At 44.1% G+C, this 26,997-nt stretch overlaps 2 protein-coding genes across 2 annotated transcripts in view; both read left to right on the top strand.

The window, feature by feature from the left end:
* On the top strand, positions 1–25,613 carry LOC119441818 (telomerase Cajal body protein 1). Its single transcript, XM_037706447.2, has 10 exons — positions 1–501; positions 625–739; positions 1,309–1,397; positions 3,540–3,630; positions 5,947–6,079; positions 10,786–10,872; positions 16,477–16,595; positions 20,265–20,368; positions 23,707–23,856; positions 25,311–25,613. Exons 1-10 carry the CDS (start codon positions 275–277, stop codon positions 25,483–25,485), a joined length of 1,290 nt encoding a protein of 429 aa, XP_037562375.1. The 5' UTR covers positions 1–274; the 3' UTR covers positions 25,486–25,613.
* LOC119440421 (potassium/sodium hyperpolarization-activated cyclic nucleotide-gated channel 4-like) overlaps positions 1–26,997 on the top strand; it is a 200,464-nt gene that overhangs the window by 85,189 nt on the left and 88,278 nt on the right. The gene's annotated exons all lie outside the window — the stretch shown is intronic.

Below are 26,997 nucleotides of genomic sequence, written 5' to 3'. Positions count from 1 at the left end.
GAAATTTGGTAGTTTGCGTCAGGATACACGCCATGCTGAAGTTTAGCCATGCTGGATGTGTACCTTCGTAAAAAAATACTTGGCGGTCCTTTCCGAAGAAGTGTGGATGTGATGATTGGCTGCAGCAGCGAATTCATTAGGCTCGTGAGTGTATCGAGTGAGCAGCGCGAGTTTTACGAGATGCCGAGGATACCCTAGTGCACAAGCGCGGAAATCTTGTGCGTGTACGTCGAGAGGTGGACAATTATTAATCCCTTCGTTACGAAAGTCCTTGATGAACAGAAGCATGGCTGATGAACCCTTGGTGATGGAGGAGACAGCTCCCACGGACCTTGTTGATAACTCGGACTGCGAGTTGTTTACGAGTGAGAGCCCGGAAGATGACGTTAATACCCGTCTGACCGACACAGTTGTAACATCATTCAACTACTGCATAAAGCCCGTTCAAGTGTGCGGTGCGTGGAAATCATTTGCTAAGTCCATCACACGGGGTTGTAAATGGTAAACTATTTTAGTTTATATTTTTCTTGTCGTTTCTTCTCTCATACTTCCTTATGCGTAAGCCGAACAGAAGTGGTGAAGCTTCACTTGGTCGCTTTTTTTCTTCTCTTTTTCTTCATGGAGGTCTCCTGATGGGTCATGCATTTTAACAAACAGCGACGATTGCTGTCTGCGGATTTTCAACCTTCCTGCGGTCCTGTGCCAACAGCAGGTTGACTGGAATGAAGTGGAAGAGATGGTGACATATTAACCCATGCCTCTAAGTTCACCTGCTTCTTTTGTCTAAGTCTCTATCTACACTGTTTTCAACATACCATAAAGCTACATGCAAAAGTATTGCCTCTGTTTACACATTGTGAATGTGTGTGAAATTCAGATGGTTTTCTTACAACATCTTTTGTGTGGCATGTTCGGATGCAATAAGGAGATAAAGGAACCATTTTAATTGGCTCTCCAGACTTACTGTGGTTCAACCAAAATCCAACAGTCTTTTTTTTTTTTAAATATTATACTTTCTTGCTCATAACGAGGTGGCCAGCACTTGGCGGGGTGCAGAGACCCTTTATCACCTGAGCAAGTGACGGCACACACTTGACTGATGTTTCAGCAAAATGCAGTAGTTGATTTCAACTCACCTTTTTAGATGCTTGACAGCAATGCAGGTGCCAGTGCAACTGCAACAGCTTTCTAGCTCACTTTAATGCTCATTCTTAAATTGCATGACCAAAGTAGTTGGGATGATAGTTGTAGAGCTTTTTTTTATTTGTCTGCCAGGAATTTTTTAGGTGATTGGAAATGTGTTTCCAGGTTCCTGTGCTCAAGTGCAGTGAAAGTGGCCTGATATATGACTATGCTTGGTTCCCTGGCATGAGTTCCTCTGATCCGGCAACTTGTTGGTATGTGCCAGCATTCATTATGAGCAAGCTCTATATATACTGGCACCACACTTGCTGTATCAGTGCTCATCAAATACTGCAAGGTTATCAAGGCCTGTTGGATGTTTACAGGAGACACCCTTTAATGGGAATTCAGGCCAGATTTTCTGATAAGCCATATTGTTTGGGGAATGTCTTCTGACAAATGTTTGGTGAAGTTTGTTTGGTTTCCCATATATACAATACACTTATGTTAAGCTTAACTTCTGATATGATGAAACGATTTCCAACATACCTCGAAGGGAGCCGCAGCACAATATTGGAGACACTTATGGAATGTCTCAAATGGCAAACACTTCATGAAAAATTGCAGGGGTGACTTTTAATTTAAGGACATGAACAGCTGTAATAGTGTTCAACAAACTTTTAAAACTGCAGCTGTGATGCAGTGTTACATAAGATCTTTGCTTAACCTTCTGCATCAGTTCACACATTTCCCAAACAGCTACAGTAGCATGAGCTTTGAAATTTTGCTGCCAGTGGTGCAAGGAATGAAGACAGAGGAATCACATTTAAGAGGTGGGAGGGAGAAGAGAGAAGACAGCCAAAAGTCTCTAGAGGTGCTAGGAAAAGCACACAGTGAGCTAGCATTTGACAAAGGTTTACAATACTTAGCAGGAAACACAGCTCCGCAAAAAAAAAAAAAAAAAGCAACACTGCAAAAATGATAATTTAGTCTCTAGTAAAAACTGTACTAAAACAGAGGCAGCTTGCAAGGCACGTGACTCCTCAACCTACAGAAAGAAAAATGCAAATTAAATTGGTTATGTCAGCAGTCAAGTTTAGATGTCTTAACGCGACACAAAGAGCTCTGTGCATTTGATGTGCACAGGGGGAGGCCAGGTGGCCCTTTTCAAGCCTGTCAAGGGGAGGGTGTAAATCGAATGCATAGTCGTAGTTCTATATACCACGAGCACCTTCTATGGTTATTTTTGCCTTTTTTGAGCAGCTAATATAGTTTCTTTGCAGCAGCTTGTATCATAGCGCCTGCAGCACGGTTGAAGTTCGTTGAAAGTAAGTTGTGGGCAAAATACACATTGCACAACAGCGTGATAAGCGATTATTAAAGAAACATTATATTGCATGGTGGCATTTCGCTTTTGGTTGAATGTCCACGAACGGCGAAAATAAACTTAAAAAAGGGGGGGTGCAAGATATTTTGGTCCTCCTAATGAAAATACCTGTGCATGCAAATGTGCGTTGAGGGGAAAAAATGCTGCTGCTTAAAGAAGTATGGTGCTCAGCTATTCAAACACTATACTCGGAGCGCATGGCTTGCGGTGCTTCTTGTGCTACTGATGGGCACTGGGGCACTAGATGTGTTACGGTATATGATATGTTATGGTAAGCGAGGGCCGTAATGACACATTGTGACAGTGTACGGCTTACCAGTGATCACGGGTGGTGCAAGAAGTGCTGGCCACCGTGCAGTCCAATTATCACATTTGAATCGCTAAGGGCTGTACAGTTGAGACAAAGAAGGAAGATATCACGAAAGGGGATTGCACATTGTTGTGCATATGCAGAGTAAGTTAGGGACAGTTACAAAAATGTATATAGCACGTGAGCTTTTTACATAGTGATGATAGTTTCATCACTAGCTAGACTGATGTACTGCCACCACCAACATAACAAAAACACATGCTTTTGTGCTTCTCCTACATGCAGAAGCAGAATTTTCCAGTGACTTGCTTGTGAATGCTAGCTTGGCCCATCTTCAGAGAAACATAAGTGTTCACTTTGCAAAGTCTACATCTGCTAAAGAAAATTTATACTCAAAAATCATGTTAGCTAGAGTAACCTATTATTGGTAGAACATGCAGACATGCTGCTTTGATAAAACATGCTTTTTTAAGCAAGAAAGTAGCATTGAAGTCAAGCACTGCATTAACTCGCCCCCACTATTGGCTGTCATGTAATTGTACTCCACTGAGGGGTTGCCACGACTGATCTATTTGGAGCTACTCACTTCTAGCCACTTTATATCAGGTTTCCCTTTCCAAGTGATGCAGCTTTTGCAGAGCAAAAGTTATCTGAGGTGCCATTGTCTTGTTTTGCTTATTTTTCGAGGTATTCCTGAAATTCTTCTGAAATGTTTTGCAGCTTTGCAAGCACAAGTACAAGAAATCCTGTCCACTTATGGGATGCATACACAGCCGAGTTACGGTGCTCTTACAGGTCATATAATCACCTGGTAAGAATGGGTTTTCCTGAACAACCACTTGCACTGGGCAAGCACAAAGGACCTCCCCAATTGTCATCTATCTCTTGTGCACTCATTATTAAACATATGACGTTGAAATATGTATAAGCAAGAAAAGGACATTTTCAGAGTTTTGTACCTAACCCACAAAAGCTCAATACAAGCAGCTTTTGACTCTACTCGTGATTTCAGACAGTAGCTCACCTCTACGTCCATGCACAGGAGCAGGTCATGCGCTGTGCTTGCCACTCGATTACCGACATGCATTTTTATGATTGTGCAAAAGCACCGGTAAGCAGACCTGGGTCTGTGTTAGCAAAAATTTTCTTACGTAGTAGCATTTCCTCATTGGCTTTTGATCTGATATGACTAGCTCCTACATCACCGAGAGCTTATTGCTTATTAAGTGAAGCTTTTTTTCCCCCCCCCCCTCCTCTTCCGGGTTTCTTGTCTCTTCTCCTATCGGTTTCCTGACGAGTAGAGTGGGCCAATCAGGGAGGCAGTGTAATGGTAAACTAGGCCAATCCTGTAATCAAAACTGTGGCGATTCCAAAGTCGGTGCAATATTGCAATACAATGCTATCACATTGTATCGATGGTCAAGAATAGAACTGCCATATTGCTAGTTAAAAAGTTAACTCTTTATTGGCGAACTTGTGCCCAGCAAGGCAAGCAATACACAAAGCACAATGATGGCGGCGAGCACAGTCGTCGGACGTCGAAATCCGATCTACGACTCAAGTGCGTTGGCTACTTGTACAGGACTCAACCTACATTCTAATGTAATCTCTGGTGCTCACATATATATACCAGAATGTACACCACTATTCGCTTTGTGTACACATTCTGATTAGGCAAGGTTCTTCTGCTATAAATCAGCGACAACGTTTGAGAATGGTTCGATACACAAAGGTGTGACTTGCACCGAGTGCTTACTTTGTGACAGTGGTTAGCCAACGAAAAACGGTCACAAGAAAAAGATAAACAATGCATGCGTGTTAGTATGTTACAAAATTTAATTGTGTTGTAATACTAAACTGGACTGATCATGGAGACGGTGTACTCAAAACTGGACTGATCCTGGATGTTGTAATCTAAGGTGGTGACATAGTGGGCCAGTCCTTACACCTTTGCTAATTATGCGTTCTCGTAAGGGTTTGGATGTGGTTTGTAACACGGGCCAGTCCTACAGGCAGTGCAATCCTGATGATCCTGATGACGCCACCTATTGCATTGCAGTTGCTCAGGTGTAGCATATTAGCCTAGCTTCTCTGCCTCTTTTAGTTTGGCATCAGTTTCTCGCCATGTATACGTAGGGGGTCTCCCGCACAGTTGTGGCACAATGAGAGAAAGCACGAGGAATATTTGCAAGACAATCTCGCTGGATAGATTCAGCAGCTGATCTTCATGGTTGTGTGGTGGGGGTGATTGATTGATGTCAGAGTAATTGAAGCCTTCAACATGCACTGTTATTTTTCATTCTTCTCTAAACATAAACTTCTGCTCACAGTGCGTCCTTATCCACTTGCGAAGAGTTGCATAAGTCTGCAAGTCATTGCTGCATCCACGTTGCACGCCATGAGGCCATGTAAACCTCTGCATTTACATATAAGCAGAAAGTGTAAGCAATTACACAAGTTTGAAATAAAACATAATTGCACACAACATGTGTCTGCATAGCAATAAACTAAAATGAATCAAGAAAGCCTTGCTTAACGTTGATTCCAAAAAGATTCACCAACGATTACGATACTCCCTAATGTGAAATTTGAGCGCAGCTCTATATGTGTTTTCATTTCGCGATATATTGGCTGGCGCAGACAATCTGTCTTGTGCGGTATGTTGCAAATGGAATGAAGTGCGGTGCGACTGCCTCGCTGATTGGGAGATCATTAGAGGCAGTGCTTGGGTGATGTGTGGACGTGATTTACAGCAGCCACCGCAGGCACACATTCGCTCATGCAGCGCTTTGTTTCCATATAGACGACGCGCGCAACTCTGGTGCCATCTCGTAGCCATCGTCACCGCAAAGCCCGTCTTGTGCGGCACCAGGCTTTTCTTACGCTTTCGCATACCCTTCACCTCTGCTTTCCTCCTCGTGCTTTCTTCGTAATTGCCGTCTTTCCTCTCTCACTGCGCTCTGCATTCGCTTTCATCGTTCGCTGTGCTCGTTCGCTCACTTACAAGGGACATCACTGCCGCTCACCGCAGGAACGGCCGTCTAAGAGTTGCGCTCTAAAAGTATGTTGGATCTGCCATAATTTTGTAAAAGTACCTTTACTAACTTTTCTTTTTTTTGGTTTTCAGGATGAGCCCGTGGCAGCGCACAGTATAGCATTTGACATGTTTGGTGAGAGGCTGTACTGCGGCTTTGACAAGATGGTGCGAGTATTCGACGTGGCCAGACCGGGGAGATGTTTCGAAGAGCGTCCAACAAATGGTGACTTGCAACCTTTTACTGTTTTGATATTAATGCAGAGCCTTACCTCCGTATTCATACATGCATCTTAACTTGAATCCCATGCTTGACTTGATCTAAATGACGCCTGGCATGAACGTGCAGAGGGCACTCATTGCGTTTCCTTCGGCGTGTTCACGACAGGCGTCATATAAATCAAGTCAAGCATGGGATTCAAGTTAAGATGCATGTATGAATATGGAGCTTAGGACCTCTGTGTGCTCCTGCCAAACATTGGTAACAGAACTGAGATTGTTGGAGGCTACACATTTGAGTTGCTGCTCTCGTTTAGCTTTGAAAGCTTAAATTACCTTTAACTAATCCCTGAAGACTCCTCAGCTGCCTGCATGTTTTGCTTTCAGATACATTGATTCAAAAAGTGAATGTATATGTTGATGTTTATTGGGAAATAGTCAATGTTCAGTTTATAAAAGGAAACTGAAGTTGTTTTGTTCTGCTCTCTATCTGTATTGTCCAGTTATTACTACTCCATGCAAGAATTAAAATGTTGCATTCTGCTACAGAGCACAAGGTCTTGGGTTTGACCCCTGACCATGGTGGCCACACTCCAATTGTGGCAGAATGTAAAGGGGCTTGTGTACTTATATTTAGGCGTATGTTTAAGTGCCCCAGGTTGCAGGGGGCCAAATTTAGCTTATGATTAGAGGATTTACGCTTGTTGCTTTTTCCAGCTTCCTTGAAAATTCTTCATTCAATTGTCATGGACCTTGGGCTTGTTTTTACCGAAGCTATTTTAGTAGAAAAAAAATTGCAATTTGATGTAATGGGTGTTTCAGTGACTGCCTCTAATTAAAAAAAGGGGGGGGGGGTGATTTCAACAGAAAAAATTTTGGTGGACCAGATTTATAGCTTTCAATCACTGAAAATTGTGCTATAATTGCCACAAAGACCGTAGCAAGTTAACACCGATTAGATTTCGAAATAATTACTTGAGGGAATGTGATACAATTTTGGGATTGAGGTTGTTTTAGTGTCCATGGAATAGGAGTTTTGAGACTACTGCCACTTTCGAGATAATTGTCCCCAAAATTGCTTGCAAAATACATTGGTGGCATTTAATTTTTTTTCTACAGTGTGCAAGCAAGGCATTCTGGGCTGGTATTTTGTAACGATGCCTTATGACTTATTCTATACTAGTCCTATCATCCACCCCTCACGGCCGGCTGGTCCTGTTGATAACGCGAGCGGACCGTCGCTCTGTCCACTGACAAAGCACAATAAGCACGAAAGGCATTAGCACCGGAAAGGCATCACTACAAAATACCAGCCCTGGCAAGATTTAAAGTAAAATACAAATGGCATTTCTACACTTTAGTTTGCACACATCTCGAGAAGACCAAAATTTACCTGAATTCGCAGGAAAAGAATAGTAAGCTCTACATCGGCATTCATGTGCCCTTGTGGATGTGGAGTGTATGATAAAACACCTGTTAACCGTTTGAGGTTCAAATTTGTTTGAACCTCAAACCAAATGCGACCTCCCAGAGTCCATTATTTTTTATTGCAGATTTAAAACCTTCAGAGTGACCTGCAGTGTAGACTGCTTATAACGTAAGTCACGGGAGTTGTAAAAATCTGCGCTATAAGCAGTACCACGTTATAACCAAAGCATGCTTTTTTCAGCTTTTGCTTATGCCAAACGGGCAACCCACCTTTCAAACACAATTTATTACATATTTCACCCACACACACATGCAACGCAATCGCACCACAGCACAGAAACCAAGTTCCCCTAATAAGTGCGGCATCAGCAGAAGAACGCTGTTATTTTCGTCGGGAGACTGGTCTCCACGCTCACGCCCACGCTTCCATTCCTGAAAAAAAAAAAAAAAAAAAAAACGAAAAAAAAGGAGTGCGCCACCAATCTCCCCCGCACTCCGCGCGCCCTGCTTGGACGCTGCTATCAGTTCACTCTAGATGCTGCTATAGTAATGAAAACACGTGCCCTCCTTCCTCCACAGTCTCCCGCCCATCTCTTCCTTTTTGGTTCGCTTTTCGCCGCTAATCTCCACACGCGCGCCCACGTTCCCACTCCTGAAAAAAACAATAAAAAACAATGCTGTATGCTGTTGTATGCCGTATGCTGTATGTGTGAGTGAAAGCGCGCTAGGGATGCGTGCTTTCACGGAGAGCGAACGTACGGCAGATAGCGAACGCGGCGACTCTCATCGTGCGGAAGGCCGTTGGGGGATGGGAGGGAGGGAAGGGGGGCAACGTTTAGCTGCAGCACTCAATGCGTATCTTGCGAGCGGGCACGAGGGAAACTGGCGACTTAATCTTCCACACAAAAGGAGGAAAGCGCGAAGGCAGCGCGGGAGGGAGGGGGTGCGACTTTCTCTGCAAGCCACTGCGTACTTTGGGCGGCTGAGGGTTGCCGCACGCACCGTACCTTGAAAGCGATCTCCACACGGCTCTGACCTTTGTATGCACTGTGCTTTCGCCGCTCAGTTACCGTTGAAGCGATAGACCACACGAACCTTCGGTCACTGCTCCTGCCGCGTTTGCTCACGCCTACGTTTTTACAGTGCTTGTCTGTGGTCGTTGAGTGCGACCTATTCATGTTTGCTTGAGTGCGCTGACACTATGCTTGTTAATTCAGTTAGTAAGCGGATGTGGCCAAGTTTATGCAGGCGATAAAACTACTATCCTTACTCTTATAGGAGGGACATGACGGCAGCTGTACGAGCCGTGCCGTCGTCCCTGATCAGAAGGGCGAAGGCAGCGAGCCGAGCAACGGCCGCGACGACCAGCGTGGCTGGCTTTTAGAACGACCCTGCGCGTGCCGAGCTTGCGCCCCGAGCACGCGCTGCGCTTCTTTATTTTTCTTCTCTTTGCAGCGCCGACCATAGCGCTCCCCGCTGTGGCGTTGGTGGGCGCTACACTCTGTATACTTACTAGTAAATTTGCTTCGCCTTTCGGAGGAAACTGCGACTTTTTGTTTTGCTTTTCACCGCTGGTCTCCATGCCCACACTCCTACTCCTCCGCCTTTGTGCGCCCGGCAACCGTGCAAGCTGTGCTCCGTGCACCGATTTCATGGTCGCACACTTAAAAGAACCGCGCTATAACCGGTATTCTGCTTCGCACGCCTATGCAATGAACGGTCCGCCTATACATTGAGTTCTATGGGAGATATATCGGTGGTCAAAAAAACCCACGCTATAACCGGTCCCGCGCTAAAAGCGGTTACGTTATAAGTTGTCTGCGCTGTATTTCGAGAAAAATTTATTGCATTTTTTTAGTGACCATAAAGTGACAAAAATAAAAATGCTGACTCTCCCGTAATTGAGAGTAGATGTAAGCATGAAATGACTACCATATGGCATCTTTTGCTGCCTGTGGTGCCGCCTCCTTCAACCGCTTTTAGTCTTCCAACAGTGCAGCGCTCTCAGCGTCTGTCGCTACTTTTTCTTCTTGTTGCGGACCGCTCATGACTCACGGACCGCTGGCGTTCAAAAGAGCACAGGCAACCTCTCTATCTGCCTTTTGAACGTCGCTATTGGAAATGACAAATAAAATTTCGGCATACTAGAAGTTAAAGCTTCAGTGTTATTGTGAACAAACATTCAGAAGAAACTGGAAGCAATATTTTTTGTAACTTGTTTGGGAAGTATCTAGCGTATGTAATGCGGTCCTGTACAAAGGGTTGGGTGCCAGAGACAGCATTTTCCTAACTCTTGACTGGTTGCCCGGATGATCTCGTTTGAGTGCCCGGATAACAGCTCTAGCTTTTCGCTCAAGGTCACTTGAAGGTTGCCGACAGCGGGAACTAAAAGCATTTCATGCTTAAATATTTTCAGTAGGTAAACATGCATACTTTATTCATCAATACGGATGTGCTTGCATAATACCTATAATAAGAATAAAAAGGTCCACACACTGGAATGGATATATTCCAATTTGGCACTTGGGCAGTAGTCCGCATTGAAGGAATCGCCACTCAACTCACAGAAGAGCAACTGGCACTCATGTCCATAGTGTAATTGAACTGTGTTGTGAGCGCATGCAAGAAAACTCAATGGTTGTGCGCTCATCAGAAAAACCACGCGAATTAGCAACTTGCAGTAATTGTTCTTCTCATCGCCAACGTGGGGCAATCAGATTTTGTGAGTTTCAAGAAATGCAGGCATGGCAGCATCGTTCGTATACGGTGGCATCATTTGTATATACCAGCATCCACCCGTGAGCAGATGTAATCGCTCCCCTGTGAGCAATAAGCAAGCGAGCATCTAGCAGTGGCCCTTTGAGAGATTAGAAACCAGATAGACATCAGTTTTTGCGAGCGGTGCAAATGGAAACAGCCCGCGAGACGAAACTAAACCTAACCGCCGCGCACGTGTTAATGCGTGAGTTGGTTATCGACGTGCCGGTGTAATGAAGGAGTGGAATTAAAATGAAGTGACTACGGATCAAAAGAAAATTTATTGTATGGTGGCATGGAAATGTATTGCAGGGTGGCAGCACTTGCTGGGCAACAGAGCGTTGAAAAATTGGTGCATTTTTCGAACATACCGACGGTGTCGTAAATCATATGGTGTTGTACGGCATCGACCCTTTGGAACTTGTTTGCCACACTGTATATTTACATCTTTGACCCTCAAAGGATTAACTGGCTTCTTGTTCACCATTCTGGTTTAGTGTGTGTGGTGTTACCTCTGCCTCTTTGCAGTGAAGAAGATGGGTCAACCTGGCATCATTAGTTGTTTTGCGTTCAGCCCACTTGGTGTCTATGCCGCTGGCTCCTACTGTAAGACAGGTATGCACCTCCTTTGTGTACAGTGTGGTATATTTTTAAAGGGAAAGCTTAACTTATGATAAAGCCAGTTCCAATGTGTCACACCACAAGCTGGCACCACTTTCTCTAGTTACATATGCTGTGGTTCCTATGCCACGCTTGCCCGTTGCAGCCCTCAACTGAAGTGACTGATAACCCAAACCCAAGCAGTGACAATGAGGCATCCAAATCTCCAATCACTCAAGCAACTGAAACACTTACAGCATCTGAGCAATACACTTATGTGTAGCTGAATAGCTGATGGGGGGCGGGGTCTTGCCAAAAACCACAAGATCAACAATGTGTGCCTTGTGCTGCAACAATTCAAGCAGTGCTTAACATTATGAAGATGTCAACTACAGTTGTGTCTGAAATTTCTTTAATGTCTTCGGATCATACGTTTTTCTGGTTAGTGCGCTTTTCTCTTGTTTATCGTATTTTCCCCCCTTTAAAAAAAAAATGGATCAGCGAGGTTCTACTGTGTAGCCTCCCTGTTCTGGCAGCATTTTAACACACAGCCCTCCCAACTCTACCACTGATGTCGTTTACAATGTCGGGACCAACTCCCGGTTAAGTCTATAAGAGCTTTCATAGCACTGCCAATAAATCTGAAAACCAAGTGAAATTTTGCACTCCAACACCGGTGCCAAAACAGTTGCAGTTGGACAAAACACAGTCAAATTCTACTCCTTCGTCACAAATGATGCTATTACTTGACATCCTGCGATGCAACCAGTTCATTTGCTGACTCCAAGACAACAATGTTGAGCAGAGACTTTGCTGAAAAAAAGCCTCGACTTTCCTGAACGCCGTTGACACCACAGTCTGAGCAGAGAATGCAAATGTCCACCAGCAGCACATCAGAGGCAAGACCTTTGAAATCAACAAGGCTGCAGCAAATTCATCTGTGTATAACACCCAAAACACACTGTCAACATGGCTCTGCTTCTGTCATGACGAACACCGAACACAGCAGCCTGGACTGCCCATACCACACGGAGAGGTGGGGCTTCTGCTCAAAGATAGGCCACATCGACAAAGTCTGCTTAAAGAAAAATTCACTGACGGTTACGATACTCCCTAGTAAAATTTGAATGCAGCTGTTCAAGTGTTTTGAATTCGTGATATATTGAGGCAGAGAATTTGAATCTGAACGGCAGGGTCCTCTTGGCGGCGGCGCTGAGCCTCTGCTCGGGCAGCTCGTTTAGCAGCAGCGGCAGACAAAGCGCTTCCACCGGTTGCATTGCTGATTGTTCAGAAAGAAACTGTCAACATGGGAACGCGTGGCTTGCGCAGCGGCGGCGGCACAGGCGAAGTAGCACATGCGAGGTGGGTTCAAAGCACACTCCAGCACTTTGTTTTCATATATTGTATCGGTGTACGCGCTCACCCAGACGTTGCCGCATGCTTTAGTAATGATGTCATTGGCACACTACGGCGCACGTTACTATGGTGGCATCTCGTAGTCTCATGTGGCATTCTGCTTTCCTCTTCACCCTTTCGTCATACTCTCCTCCTCCACTTTCCTACTCGCTCTCTCTTCGCTATCGCCGTCTTTCATCCCCGGCTGTGCTCTGCGTTCGCACTTTCATCCTTGGCTGTGCTTGTTCACTTGGCTACGCTGAGGGACGCCAACACTCAACGCAGGCACGGGCACCTAAGAGCTAAGGGGAAAGAATGAAGCATGACTAACTTCTAACTAGCAGCATTCTCCACATTGCAAACTGCATGCTGTGGAAAAGCAGAAGCATCGGACATTCCAAAAAAAACTGCAAAAAGGGAAAATGTGTGAATGTTGTGACACTCGCTCAATCAGGCCATAAGCTCATGGTCTGTTCAAAAGTTGAAGGCACAAGCCTTGCATTCAGGGTTGATTTTGGAGCCACCTACTCGCTCATCAGTGAAGAGATGTTCAGAAATGCTTGGACTAACAATACACCCACTCTCAACATTGCCTTATGACCATGGTCAGCCGAAGGCCTTCCAGCTTTGGGTACAGTATCAAAGTAAATTTCAAAGAGTTGCAGCGTGCATCGCAGCAACTGGTTCCAGTCACTTGGCATCTCACTAAATGACAATCATCCACTTCACTGTTACGGAAATGTGACTAATTTGCTCAACAAGCATGCTGCCATTTCTTTTTACGTCAATGTGAACGGCTAAAATGGACCATCTATAAAAGTCAGAACTGAAAGATTCAGCATCTCTTAAGCTCTTTTGTGCATGACTGGCTCCATTGGCTTTGAGATAAGCTATATAAGAAAAACCAAAAGCGCTGTAACAGAATTAGGAACACCCAACGCAGCCCTAGGAAATTCTCCACTTAAACGTTGCAAAACCAATTGAAGGCAACATTCTTTGTAAATGTAGATGCCTTTACCAAATGGCATGAGGTTGTGCGGGGCTAGCACAAGTTCTGTCTCTGGAGCTGAATGAATTTTGCCAGTGAAATGGCATGCATTCAGTGACTAGCACACCTTATCACCTAGCTAGAAATGGGCAAGTGGAGCACATTGTCTACGAGGTGAAACAAGCCTCATCACATGAACCTAGTGGTGATGTTACACTGCACGTGATCAGATCTTTTTTTAATCAACATTCGAATGTTTGCTCAGCAACTGGAAAGCTGCCAGCACAGCTGATGTTTGGAAGAGAATTGCAGTAAAACTTCCGCAGCTTGCTCCCAGCCCATTCAATGCATCGACAGAATTTGTCAGTCATAAATAAAGCCTTTCATCCCAACCAGATAGTTTTGTCATGTACGAGGTCTGTCCCAAAATTTCTTACAGTGAGTCTGCAAAATAGTGGGAGAGGGTGTAGCAGCGCCACTCTCTCCATCCGAAAGGACCCATTTGACCTCGGGTATGAGCCAAGCCAGACTGCTGTATGACAAGGTAGAATTTTATTATTTAGCCTTTGTCGAAATGGAGATCAAAGAACAGACAGAATAAAGGATAAATATCAAATTTCTTGCAAAATTGTGCAGGAATGGTTCAGAAATTCATTAATAGCTGCAAAAGGTTTATGCAAAAGATGCCCTAAAGAAAAGTGGGTTCAGCATTTTTGGGAAGGCCGTGAAGACCTCAAGGACAATCTAAGACCAGGACGCCTCTCCACCTAGCTTAAAAATGAAAACCTATATCGTGTGCATTCTCTTATGCTCACTGATTGTTAAAATATCAGAAACACTTGATTTGGGAAAGTTGTCCATTCACCGAATTTTGGGCAAACAATTGTAGATTAAAAAGGTTTGCACCATGATGTTGCCGAAGCTTCTGACTAACAAGAGAAAGTTGCAACGCAAAGAATGTTGCATTGATTGGAAACTGCTTGCAAAGGGTCGTCATGAGTGACGAAACTAGGTTTTATAAATACAACATTGAGCTGAGTCGCAGGTGTTGGAGTGGAAAAAGAAAGATAAACCAAGACCCTATCCTGGCTCTGTCCCAAAATGTGCAGAAGAACGAAGCAAAAATCAGTCACATTGATCGTGCTTTTTGACTGCTGTTTAATTGTGCAACACAAATTTGTACCTGAAGGTCAAACTCAGTGCAGCATGAAGGTCTTGAAGCATCTGAAAGGTTGTGTGAGCCACGTGCAACAAATTTGTCAATAGAGGGGCGTTGGATTCTGAACCACAAGGCACAAAGGGGTTTAATGAATAGAAATCGCACAACTGATCATTTGGAACACGGTAAAACAAAATACACACAAATGCGAGAAGCTTTGCTGGAGGTGTGCGGGCAACAAACAACTCAGGCACTGTCATGGGGCATGTACAACAATGCACACCACATGGAAATTTATGAGTGATGCGAAATACAAAGAAATGCATGCAACTATACAGTCGACAAACACTACAGTCAATGAATATACAAAAAAGAACATGCAATGATTAGTTAAACATAAGATTACACGTGATTAATGAAAAACAGTATGACGGAAAGATCTGGGAGCAGGTTGGAACACATAGGCTCATCTGTGGCATGCTCATCGCGACTCCCATCTGGAGATGTGTCGGGCTGCTGGTACTACCTCGCTGCTGAAAACGATTGCAGACTCACGTTGTGGTTTTGGTCTACTTGCCAAGTACGCTGGCCTGGAGATCTTTAGCTGAATCCCAGATGCACCACCACGCTGTGCCAGCTTCCAAGCCGCCGTGCCGATTCTCGCAATGACCTCCCTACTCACTCCCTTACTGTGCGCCGCCAGCTACTCACATGGTGAACAGGCCAGGCGAGTTAAGAAACAATAGGAGAGCTCCCACCGTCACATAAGTGGTGCCGCAGCTGTGACAGCAATGGGGCCGTGTCAAGAGATACACGAGTGCACACACTTTGTGACAGTATCGGAACAATCCTCACCTGTTTCGACCAAAAGACTCAAGATACCATATCTGTAACCCAATCCCGGGCAGAGCAGCAAAACACATGTAGCCGCTTAGCAGTGCGCTTTGTGCATAGCTAAACTGATCATAAATAACTAATTTGGTGTTCCCTTTAAAAGTTGACCATATTGCGCATCAATTTTTCTCTTCGTATACTGTAGTAAATTGCATTGCTTGTTTTGAAAGACTTACTTAAATCCTCGAGCAAGCTCATAGATCATGCTTGTATTTTTCAAATTCAAATTCAAATTTTCCTTAGAAAAACATACTTCACCATGCTGCACCGCTGTAAGCATTTTGACGTGCAGCTCACAGAGGTGTCGCAAAGTGCCATAGCACTTCTGGTTCATTCGCTGCTATACTAGTGGAATAAGAGATATGCCCTAGGGTGTGTTGATCTGAAACAAATGCTCACCTAGCAGATCACCTAGTAGAACTCATGTTAAGCATTTCATCTCATATGCAGATGGCTCCATGTCATATGGTAGCATTTCCTTGACAGCTGTGGCCACATGGCTGTAGCTGCCAGCAGTGTGGCACCTGCCTGGGCTTTTCAATGTCTGGGAAACTTGTTGAATTAAAATTGGAATTCAGATCACACAATTGTGTGTACGTGATCTGGTAGCTAACTCAGGACTACCTGAGAAATTGGAAGACGTTTAGGACGAGGAACCTCCATTTGTCAATAAAAACTGTGGTGTTTTTGCAAGTGGCTCTGAGCTAGTGCAACATTGGGCTAGGAAGCACTATAAGTAACTGGAGTTAAAATTGATCACCTTGCAGATTTAGCAAATTTTCCAAAATAACTTGTTTGGCTAAGCCTGTATGTGTACTCTAACTCAGTGTTGGCTAAACAGGGCTGCTCTTTCTCATATTTTTCGTTGTGTCATTTTAGGTGCGACGATGTGGCTTTACCACACTGGAGCATTTGCTTCTTTGACAAACTGCATCTGCTTTGTCCATGTGTGCAGTCTTATTATGTGTTCATTTCGATGGAGGCGAAATGCAAAAACGCCCGTGTGCTTGCGTTGTAGTGCACACTAAAGAACCCCAGGTGGTCAAAATTAATCCGGAGCCCTCCACTACGGCGTGCCTCATAATCAGAACTGGTTCTGGCACGTAAAACCCCAGAAAGAAGAAGAAGAAGATTATGTGTTCATTGTATTGTGGATAACTGCCATCTTAATTGTTTTCCTTAGTGGCTGTCTACAGTGAATCTGATGGGGCCCTGCAGTTCATCTTGTCTGGCCACCATGGAGGTGTGACTCATTTGAACTTCTCGCCTGACGGACAGCTGCTGTACAGCGGGGGCAGAAAGGCATGTTTTTTTAGCTTGCTTAACTCGTCTTGGTGTTCGTAAGCCATTTCGACTGCTATTTTGCAAACGAGAATAGAGCGTAACCCTTTTCATACGGAAGACAAGCTGATCTTATCAAGGGCGTACTTACAAAAAAGACTGAACGATGAGCCCAACTCATCCAGCAGGGTCTTGTCTTTCATGCAGCCCTGAAGACGATTTGGCTTGTTCATTGCTCTGTACTTGTAAACAAAACCACATGGCTCAAGGAGCCTGTTGAAAGACTGAAGTTTTGAACATGCAACCAAAACATGCAGTGAAGCCAACTTTCAATGCAGTGTAAAATGTTCTTTACTTTTTCTTTTTTGTTGTTGTTTTTTTTTCGTATAAATTTTATCTTCCTAACACAAACTTTTCACGTGGTCTTGCTTTATACAGTGAAATCCCAATAATTCGAAAGTTTTTCATTCCAATTGAGGGATAATTCTAACTGCTTTGTTGGTCCCAGCAAAGACCAATGCATTTGAATAGAAAAGAACTCCCTCGAATTCCCTAAAATTTTCACAAACCATGCAGCGGGCACCTCGAACCAAATTTGTCACCCCCATGGACCGCTTTTAAGACAAACCTGAGCCAAAGGCATTGTTCAGTGTGTCGCTAGCTGCCATAATGTCGCAAGCTGTAAAAATGACAAAGATAGAGGCGTGTGGGAAGCCAAGACCGAACCAGAGCAAGCAGAGTGGTGTGCGTCCTCCTTTCCCATCTGGTTTAGAAGGAGTAGGAATGAGCCCACAGTGCGCTCACCTATGCACCTTCCCCCCCCCTCTCTCTCTTAGCGCACGCTTGATTGCAATACCGTGCACTTACCGCACACTTGCCTGCACCCCCCTCCTAGGTTGCGCTTGGCCACATCATCTTCATTGGGCATGCAGGAGGACAGTGGCATCAAGCCACCATCCTTCTCAGCTCACTCTAACAAGTTGTTCCTCTCACCTACAGCAAACAGGCGCACGAGGCATGATGTTATCGCATTTGGACTTAATACGGAAGCTATGCTTCTCCTGGCACATGTCGTCGCGAGCTGATGGAGGAAAGATCAGGCTTTTTCAATGCAAGCCCAGTGATAGTTTTGGTTTTGTACACTGTACTGCATAATTGATTGGGCAGTGCATTTAATTAAAGGGGCTCTCCGTAGTTCAAGCTCTATTTTATTCGAATAAATTTCTGGTCCCCTTGGAGTTTGAATTAATGATATTCTACTGTATAATCAACAGAATTGTTTGCACACACAAAAAGAACTCAATATTTTTGCTAGTTTTCTTTAATATTTTTATCATACTTAAAGGGTTAAAGCGACATTAAAGCGAGTAATTATTTTACCTGTGTTAGTAAATTACACTTTTCAATAACCAAAAAAAAAATCCACCCTTTCTATGAGAAAAGAGGCATGATAACCAAGAAAAGACACAAAAGACGGGCGGAGATGCTGCCTTAAAGTTCCCACTTCAGCTTCCCATGATATCATGGATTTTGACTGCATCTGCTGAGGCCTATTTAACTTTGTATTCATGAGATGAACTATGTAAAGTGATGAAAGAGCAAGAAATTGAAATCAAAAAGGTTTTAAGCTTTCTTACTGAACTACAATGACCCAAATACGAGATAATACTTTGAAATATGTGACATCACACTGACGTACTGCCACTTACTTTTTAGTGTGAAATTAAAAGGTTGGAAGTGTGGCCTTCATTTCCTCTTCTAGTAATGGAACAGTTACCACAAGGTAATAGTTTGAAAGAATACATTATCAGTGCAAACTGTTTTTAATGGTTCTCTTTAGTGTCCCTTTAAAGACACTTGGCTTGTGCAATCTTCCTTGAAAGCACAATAAATTCTCTTGTGTGTATGTGTGCACACATATTGGTTTCATTGTGACAGCAATTATAGACCCTTTTTGCAGAGCAGTTTGCTCTCTAGAGGAACGAAATGGTGGTTTCGGCGGCTCGCCGCACGTTGCCTCAGTGAAAGTACAGGAATACGAAACTATTACCACTTCTGCACTGCTGCTGTGCAATCAGCTGTCAGAAATGCAACTGGGTGTTCAGTAATGCACTGTGCTACATTCATGCTGCAAAATGTGCAATGGTAGAGGGAACACGTGTGCAATGGTTGGCTGTAAAAATAGTGACTGGCATCTTAAGGAATGGAATGAACCTGTGTGGCCAAGTTCACAGACCACTGCTACATCAGGACTGCCCGTGTTGCCAGCCTTTCATGATGCGCGGCTTTTTTCGGGGATAAAAACATTGTCTTCCACCACCGTTGTATTGCTAACCTTGAAAGAAAGGACTTCAGCCCCAGAACATCTGCAACACTGAATACTGATCATTATGACAAAGGAAGTAGTGCCACTTCCTGGCATAGTAAGTTTCTCGCACTTTATCTCCACACATCTGCCCCAACTTACACGCACGCTTACGCCCACTATATCGCCAACATATCAAGAATAAGTGAATGGGGGCACGCTTGAATCAATGCACCGAAGCATTTGTGACGGTGACTACACGGACTACACATGAATGTTCGAAGCTGTACGTTTCGTGACAGCCCACAGGGATTAACTGAGTTACTAGCGATAATATGTCTTCGCTACAAGCTATTACAGAGTGCAGAACATCTGCGTTCCAAGCCTTGTGTGCAGCAAGAACAAATTTATCGCAACCAAGCACACCTGCAGCAATAAGGCAGAAAATAAACCAGATACAGTATAGACCACTTATAACGTAACCGCTTATAGTGCAGGACCAGATATAGTACGGTTTTTTCAGACTCCCGTTAATTTCCCCATAGTACTCCATGTATACACGTATCGCTTATAGTGCAGTTGCGGGAAACAAAATACCGGTTACAGAGCAGCTGCCTGGAAGTTTGGCAGTCAATTTTCTAGCCGCATTCCTCAACTGTCGCATAAGCGTGGCGGCTCGGTGCACATGTTTTGCATATGTGCGGGCCTTGAAAATTGTTGCTTTGGTTATAGTGCGGATATTCGTGACTCCGGCGGCTTACGTTATAAGTGGTCTACACTGTAGCCTCTTACGCCAACCCCGTGACCGAAGTTGTCTACTAGCTTGGGCCGCAAGTTATGTAGTCGTGGTTGTCATGCTGTTATGGCCGTTCCATCGTTGTCGTCATGCCTTCTACGCCGACCCAGTTTCGTTATCGTTAAGAATCATCTCATTTTCGTCATGCCGTCGTCATCATACCACCTCTGTTGATCTGTCAACATTATTCTATCATTGTCACTGTGTTGGCATCATGCAGTCATTGTCATGCCACCATGCTCATCAGTGACATTGGCAAGTAAGTGCCATAGCAAAGTGTGACGACACAGGAGTATGTTGCTTATAGCTGAAGCAACGCAAGTCTCAGACTGACCACCTACAGATGGTAAATAAACATCACTTGTGAAATACTGTGTGCCACTACTGCTTGAATGCTTAGCAATCGCATTACCATCGGCAGTCATCGTGAGATGAGTTCTGCCATAATTTTTTCTGGCCCCTTTACTCCTCACAGTGTACAGTTGAAAACCAGGAACAGCTTAATTTAACCTCTCCATCTTTCGTCTCGTAATTTGTCATCACATTTTTATTCTGACTATTGATTTTCTAATAGCATTATCTTTTGCAGGACACAGAGATTCTCTGCTGGGACCTGCGTAATCTGGGCAAGGTGTTGTACTGCATGAAAAGGACTGTGACGACTCACCAGCGCATGTACTTCGAGCTTTCCCGGTGGGTTGTTCTGGCAGAATTGAGCTCTGTTCTGTCTGTTAAGTAATGCAATTGCGATAGACTTCATCTTCTTTTTCGTTTTCTGATTTTTGTTTTCTGATTGTGCACTTTTTATCTCTTGAAGTAGTTTGGTTAGCCAGAAAGGAGTGCTTATGTAGTGTTAGTGTAGTGATATATTGAAGTGAAAACACTTGAGCCTTAGCTTGGCCTTACTACCTGTTCAAAATTATTACTTTTTAAGTTACCTTATTGTGTCTTTTTGTTGAAATATTCTTGCGTGTAGCCTTATTATACTAAACGCTATATCTTGGAGATGACATAAAACTTGGAAGGGGTCCTGAACTGCCCCTCGGGCTCGGTAAAAAAACACAGTCACAGATGTTCACAGCACCATACGCTGCTGTGAACATCTCGGCCAAATTTTGCAGTCATGCATGGCGCGTGGAGCTTGCAAGTGGAGCACGAAATCACCTTTTTTGCAAACACACTTTGAACAGAAGCCTTCTCACTCTTTTCTGGCTGCTTTATTTCGTCATATAGCAGATTATCATGCTTGGCTGCTATTGGCCAATACAGTAGAACCCCGCTGTTACGTTCCCGGGTGCTTTGTTTTCCCGTCTGTTATGTCATTTTCGGCTGGTCCCGGCATAGCTCCTATAGGACCCAATGCATTGGTAACCCTGCTGTTGCGTCGCAACGGTGGAACCGTTCCCGCATCGTGCGTTGCGAACTGCCGGCCCGAGCGGCCATGTTGACTTTTCATGTCGCTTGACAATGGGATTGGCCGCCCAAAGTGCCCGGGGCGACACCTATGACGTATTTTCGGTTTCTGCCAGTAAAAGCATGGCTCTTGAGATCCGTATTTGCTATCTAAGGATGGTGTCTATGACGCATTGGGGCGCTAAAATTGGTTTTGGCGCATAGATGTTCCGTATAAACATCAAAACAGAGAGCTGGGCCAGTTGGTGCGGTTCCATGTTAAGAAAAAACTAGTGCGAAAAAGACGTGAATGAGCAAGAAACAACAAACAGTGCCCGTGTTCGTTGTTTCTTGCTCGTCCACGTCTTTTTCGCGTTAGTTTTCCGTAGTATGTCCAAGGGCAATAACGCCGTCGCCGCGCACCGTATGCTGTATGTGCGAGGGGAGCCGACTACCGCGGCTAAATCTCATGCATGCAAGAAAAAAAGTGGGGAGGAAGCGCACCTTCTTCCGTCGCGCTCTACGCACAGGGGGGAGGGAGGGATAGCGGGCATTGTTCTACTTTGGCATCAACTGCGTACTGCGCGGCGGCGCATGGAGTGGGATGTGTTCATGTTTGCCTGTGTGCGCTGGACACCGTGCTTGTTTACAAGTTTATAGGGACGATAAAACTACTATCCTTACTTTGTATAGCTGTCTACTAATTTGCTATCGCAATTGATGCTTCGGCTTTCGGGCAAAACTGCAACGTTTTTTTCAAATGTAAGAATTAAAATAAAATTGTGTGCAGTTCACCACTACTCTCATTTCACAATTTTCCTGATTTCTCGTCTATTGCGCTTCCCGGCTCTTACGTTCTTTCTTCTTTTTTTTTTTACGGTCCCGTGAAAAACGCATCAGCGGGGTTCTGCTGTAGCTGATGTCAATCAAGGAGGGTGTTTGGATCAATCCGCTTCTTCCTACTGTTACTGTGTATATACTTGACACAGTTTAATAAGCAGGCTAAAGTAAGTGAAAATCGGCAGTCGAATTTCGATACGAATTATGTATTTCCAGAAAAAGCCAACTTTTGTCTGCTCATACTCGGCCACGGCCGCCCACGTAAGAATTAAACTTTGGCCACCCTGCTTATGGGTGTCGTAGTCGTCAGGTCTCACTAATTTCGACTATTTTTGAACACTCAACTAGCCTGGAACCTCGTGAAACTTAAGGTCAGACCACACGCATGCTTGCCAGCTTGCGCTCACCCCTGGCTGCCCGTGGCTTAGTGCCTTGGCAGATTTCACTTCGTATTGAGCTGTTGATAGCACTTCAAAATGCGCAAGTTAGATGTGGCGCTATCTGTCGATCAAGCTGCTGCAGAGCAAAGTGGTCCGCACCACGTAGCACGGCCAGACTGGACCACATGAGCACAAGTGTGCACTCAAGCCCTGTCGTGCACAAAGAAAATGCTGTGCAAATGCACTTCAGGCGATGCCTTTAAAGTAATAATGCCTTTTCGTGCTTATCGCGCTTTGTCAGTGGTCGGAGCGACGGTCCGCTCGCGTTATCAACGGGATCCGCCGGCCGTGAGCGGTGGATGATAAGACTAGAGTAGAATAAGTCATAATGCCTCGCTACAAAGTTGCGGCCAAGTGGCATGTAGCTGCGGTCTGCTTCGTAGCATAGATACCATGGCCACCGCTGCGTGCCGCGATGAGTCTGCTCGCTGGGCGCGCTGAGGCTCTTTGAGGACAACCGTGTTTGGCGCATCGTAGTTGCCAAAATCGGAAATAGTGGCATCTACGTGAATACCCAAAATCTCTTAAGTTTGAACTGCGCGCCACAGTGCCGTTCAGTAGGCAGTGCGTTGTGCGCACACCCTGCTCCTCCGTAGCCTTCGCAGTGCAAGGCATTGAAGAAGCGGGAGCACCGCAAAGGGGGATAATAGCAACCTTTGCTTGCCAACAACTCCACTTCTGCTGTACGCATTTAATTACTTTTTTATGGCAAAGTATTCCTAAAATACTCTGTTTTAACTCCAAATGCATTTCTCGACTTCGATAAAAAGTGGTTCAGGGCCCCTTGAATGTATAATTGTAGTTACACTGTGAGTACATCATTAGGGCATGCAAAATGAAGGTAATATAATAAAGTGGTGCAACATTGAGTGAACACAGCCATTGCTTGTACATTGACCTGAATTAGGACTGCTTCATGTTCTGTGTCATAAAAGTTGGGTTTTACTGTGTCTGAAGATGTGGGCATTCTTCACAGTGAAGGCGAAAATGAAAGCATGCTATTTTTGGGATTACGGAATGTTTAGATGGGACTTTACCAGGGGCCATATTTTTAAGCGTTCCATTTCATCATCTTTCATTCTTCTTGGCCTTTGTATAGCTCAGACATAGCTCGGGCACCGCTTGAAGGCTCTCTTAAATCTTGGATTGGTCACTGAGCCTGACGCATGATGGGAAAAGAAGAATGAAAAACAAAATGAGATGTGCTAGATATGAGCCCTGCTGGCATTGTTCTTCCACGTTCCGTATTCTGTTACTCACTACAAGACGCATTGCTTTTGTGTTGGCCCATGTTCCAGCCACAAAAGGGAGGTTGGCTTCAAAGGTGGTCATGTTCTTGCTTTTCCTCTGAATTTTCAGGTGCGGAAACTACCTTATTTCAGGGAACAGTAATGGCATCGTCACTGCTTGGGATCTTAAAGTTGAGCCGTTAGAGCTTGAGGACTGTGAGCCCCTCAAGAAACCAGGCCTTTTCTTCAAGGCTCATGACGACTGCGTAAATGGTATCAGGTGAGATAGTCACCAGATTCTTGCTCTTGAAGCCACTTTATACTTGCAGTGCAATTGGTGGCTTACTGCAGCACCATTAGAGCATTGATTATATGCATGCTGTATTAGGCGACATGTATGCTTGAGGAAAGTTGCAAGCCGAAGGTTATGAAATTGATATTCTGTGGCTAAACTATGAGGTTTCTTCCATTGCACACTTCACATGCTAGCAAAACGGTTGCAATACACAATTTTGAGCAACACCTGCTTGCTATTTCTAGCTTTAGATAACTTCTCTGTGAACTCAAGCAGCTGTGCAAGTTGTACCCCACTGTATTTATTGCCCTGCTCCCTTCATGAGCAAGCGCAGGCATCTCTGCTAGCCTCAAAAACAATTGTGGTGGTGCTAGGGGACATGCATGACAATAATTGGCTGGAATTTATGGCTCGAAGCCACAGTTTGACTAAGATATTCTAGTGGGGGGCTTCGAATTATTTTCATCCACCAGGTGTTCTTTAATGTGCACCAAAATATCGGCACACAAGCATTTTTTGCATTGCTTCCCCATTAGAATGCAACCACAACACCTTGAGTCAAACCCACAGCCTCGTGCCCTGCAGCAGAACACCATGGCCACCTATGCAGTGGTGGCTCTGTGGACATGGCATATGATGCAGTGAGAAACGAAAGTAGTGCAACCATATACTCTCCATAATATCATGGCAATCGTTCCAATGCTACCCGCTTTTGAATGCCACAGCACAATACCAGCAGCGCTAATTCTGTGTCACACTTAGCATAAGCAAGAAAGGCTGTAAACACTAATGGTTGCCATCAGTAATTCTTGCGACTATGCAGGCAAGAAATGAAAAAATATATATATATATATATATATATATATATCTGCAGGCTTCATTGATTCCTGTGGCTGTGAGCTCGTTTACAGCGACAGCAGGCTCCCAAAGTAGGCACTGCCATTTTGTCAAGAACAACTTATCCTAGCAATTTCACATGCTGTCATTATCGTACGTTACATTATCACCTGCTGTGACATCCAAAATACATGCACCACTACTCTCACAGTCTATCTGCATGGCACACAAAACCGTGCACTAATTATCAAGTGCCAACGCTGCACGATAGCGCATTGGTGAGTGCATCCAGCTCCTATCTGCACATTGCCACAGGGGCATGAGTCTGATCCCCAGTAGAGTGGTGAGCAGTTCTGTTTTGAAGGGATGATTTATTAGCGAACCCTCCAGGACTTTCCTGCTGCACCAGGTTATCTAGAAACGAAAAGCGTATGAAAGACCAAACAAAAACAAAGTTTGCAACAGAGTTTGTGCACCTCATTTTCATTTCATCCTTTTGTCTGTTTTTTTTTTTTTTTTTCCTAAGTAACTTCTGTAGTATGACCTTCACCTAGGTGTGGAAAACCAATTGGCCTCATTAACGTTTATGCTCTTCTTTGCAGCCTCCATCCAACATTACCAGTCTATGCCACAACCTCGGGGCAGAGGAAATTTCCGGAGCTTTCAGATGACGACAGTGACAGTCTCTTTACATTCAACGATTCAGACAAAGTGGACAATTCTCTGAGACTTTGGCTTATAGATGACAGACCACAGAATGTTGAACAGTTGTCATAACTATTCTGTCATTCACAGACCTGGTTTCAATGCGCCTTGAGCCCTGGTTTATGTTTTAATGTCTGTGCCTGTATATATTGTCACTGTACATAGGAAGTTTTGTACAATAAATGGCATTTGATTGTTGAGTTTCTCTGTTCTCTCTTGCGTATACATTGGGGTCCTTCGTTTTCTGATTTTATATTCCTTTAAATTCAGGGGGCGTTGTCTTAAATCTGGCATTGTCTTAAAAGATGAAAGCCGGTGAGAAATCGGGGCTTTCGTTGTCTGGCAGCTCAAAGTTCTGGATTTTTCTTGTAACTTTTACTAACGATTAATGCAAGCAATAGCCTCCTTTGGGACACAAACATTTTAGGTATTTAAGCAAGTTAAACCACTTACAGGAACATCTAATGACAACAAGAGCTACTCACAAATCATGTGAAGAGTTCATCTATACAATACCTCATTAGTAGGCATTATTAATATACATTTAGAAGAAAGCACATTACCAAAAACAGCAAATATGTGTTTGGAGATTCCTTCTTTACTTTTTCTCTGCACTTTTTAACAAAGGAATACAGCAAAAGTAGTGTGCATGGACATGCTTCGCAGGAAGTCTGATGCTTTTCCTTAATCCCTTACCTGTCATGGCAAAAAAAAATTTTAAGTGTGGAATCGTTTCTGCACCTGCACATATTTTGCCAATTTTTTCTAAAAAGATGTGACACCAGGAATGTCTATTGTATATTTACTGGTCTTGTTGGAAAAAAAATATAGCAAAAGTCATTGTGTATTATTTATTTGTCAAAATTACAAGAAACTACATATACACATGTGAAAAAATTGAACGTTCACAATGAGTTAACTCATCATCAGCAATTAAGGGGTTAACTTGCAAGCCCTTGTGGACATGCATTATCATATGCATTGTGAGCATTTCTGTGTTCATCCTAGACCTCTTGGGCCTTTCGTCCATGTCTCTTGTCCTTTTTTACTGGTTTCGGGTATCCGCTCTTGTAACCAAATTAGTGGAATACGAGCTAGCCAAATCAATCGCCTTTCTTTGAACTTAACATAGTGTGGTCCTCTCTACAACACGCCTATCATACGCATACAGAACAACATCAGTGCTGTGTTTGCTTCCTAGTGCATAACTTCCTTCTACAGTGTAGACCGCTTGTAACGTAAGTTGCCGGAGTCATGAATATCTGCACTATAAACGGTACCGCACTATATCCAAAACACCAATTTTCAAGCCCTGCACGTATGCAAAACATGTAGACCAAGCAGCCACGCATATCCGAGAATCGAAGCGTGCGACTGGGAGTTTTGCATCCATTTAAATTTACGAACGTTGAAAAGTTGATGTCCAAGTACCCACGATCTTTGCATGAAGCAGACAAAGTAATAATAAAAAAAAATGTCTTAGTTTCGCCCGAAAGGCGAAGCATCAATTGTGATGTCAAATTAGTAGAGAGCTATAAGGAGTAGGGATAGTAGTTTTATCGGCTGCATAAACTTGACACATTC

Source organism: Dermacentor silvarum, chromosome 2 (genome assembly GCF_013339745.2).
Source record: "Dermacentor silvarum isolate Dsil-2018 chromosome 2, BIME_Dsil_1.4, whole genome shotgun sequence".
NCBI lineage: Eukaryota > Metazoa > Arthropoda > Arachnida > Ixodida > Ixodidae > Dermacentor > Dermacentor silvarum.
The sequence above is the reverse complement of the archived record's forward strand: the minus strand, read 5'-3'. Positions and strand labels throughout refer to the sequence as shown.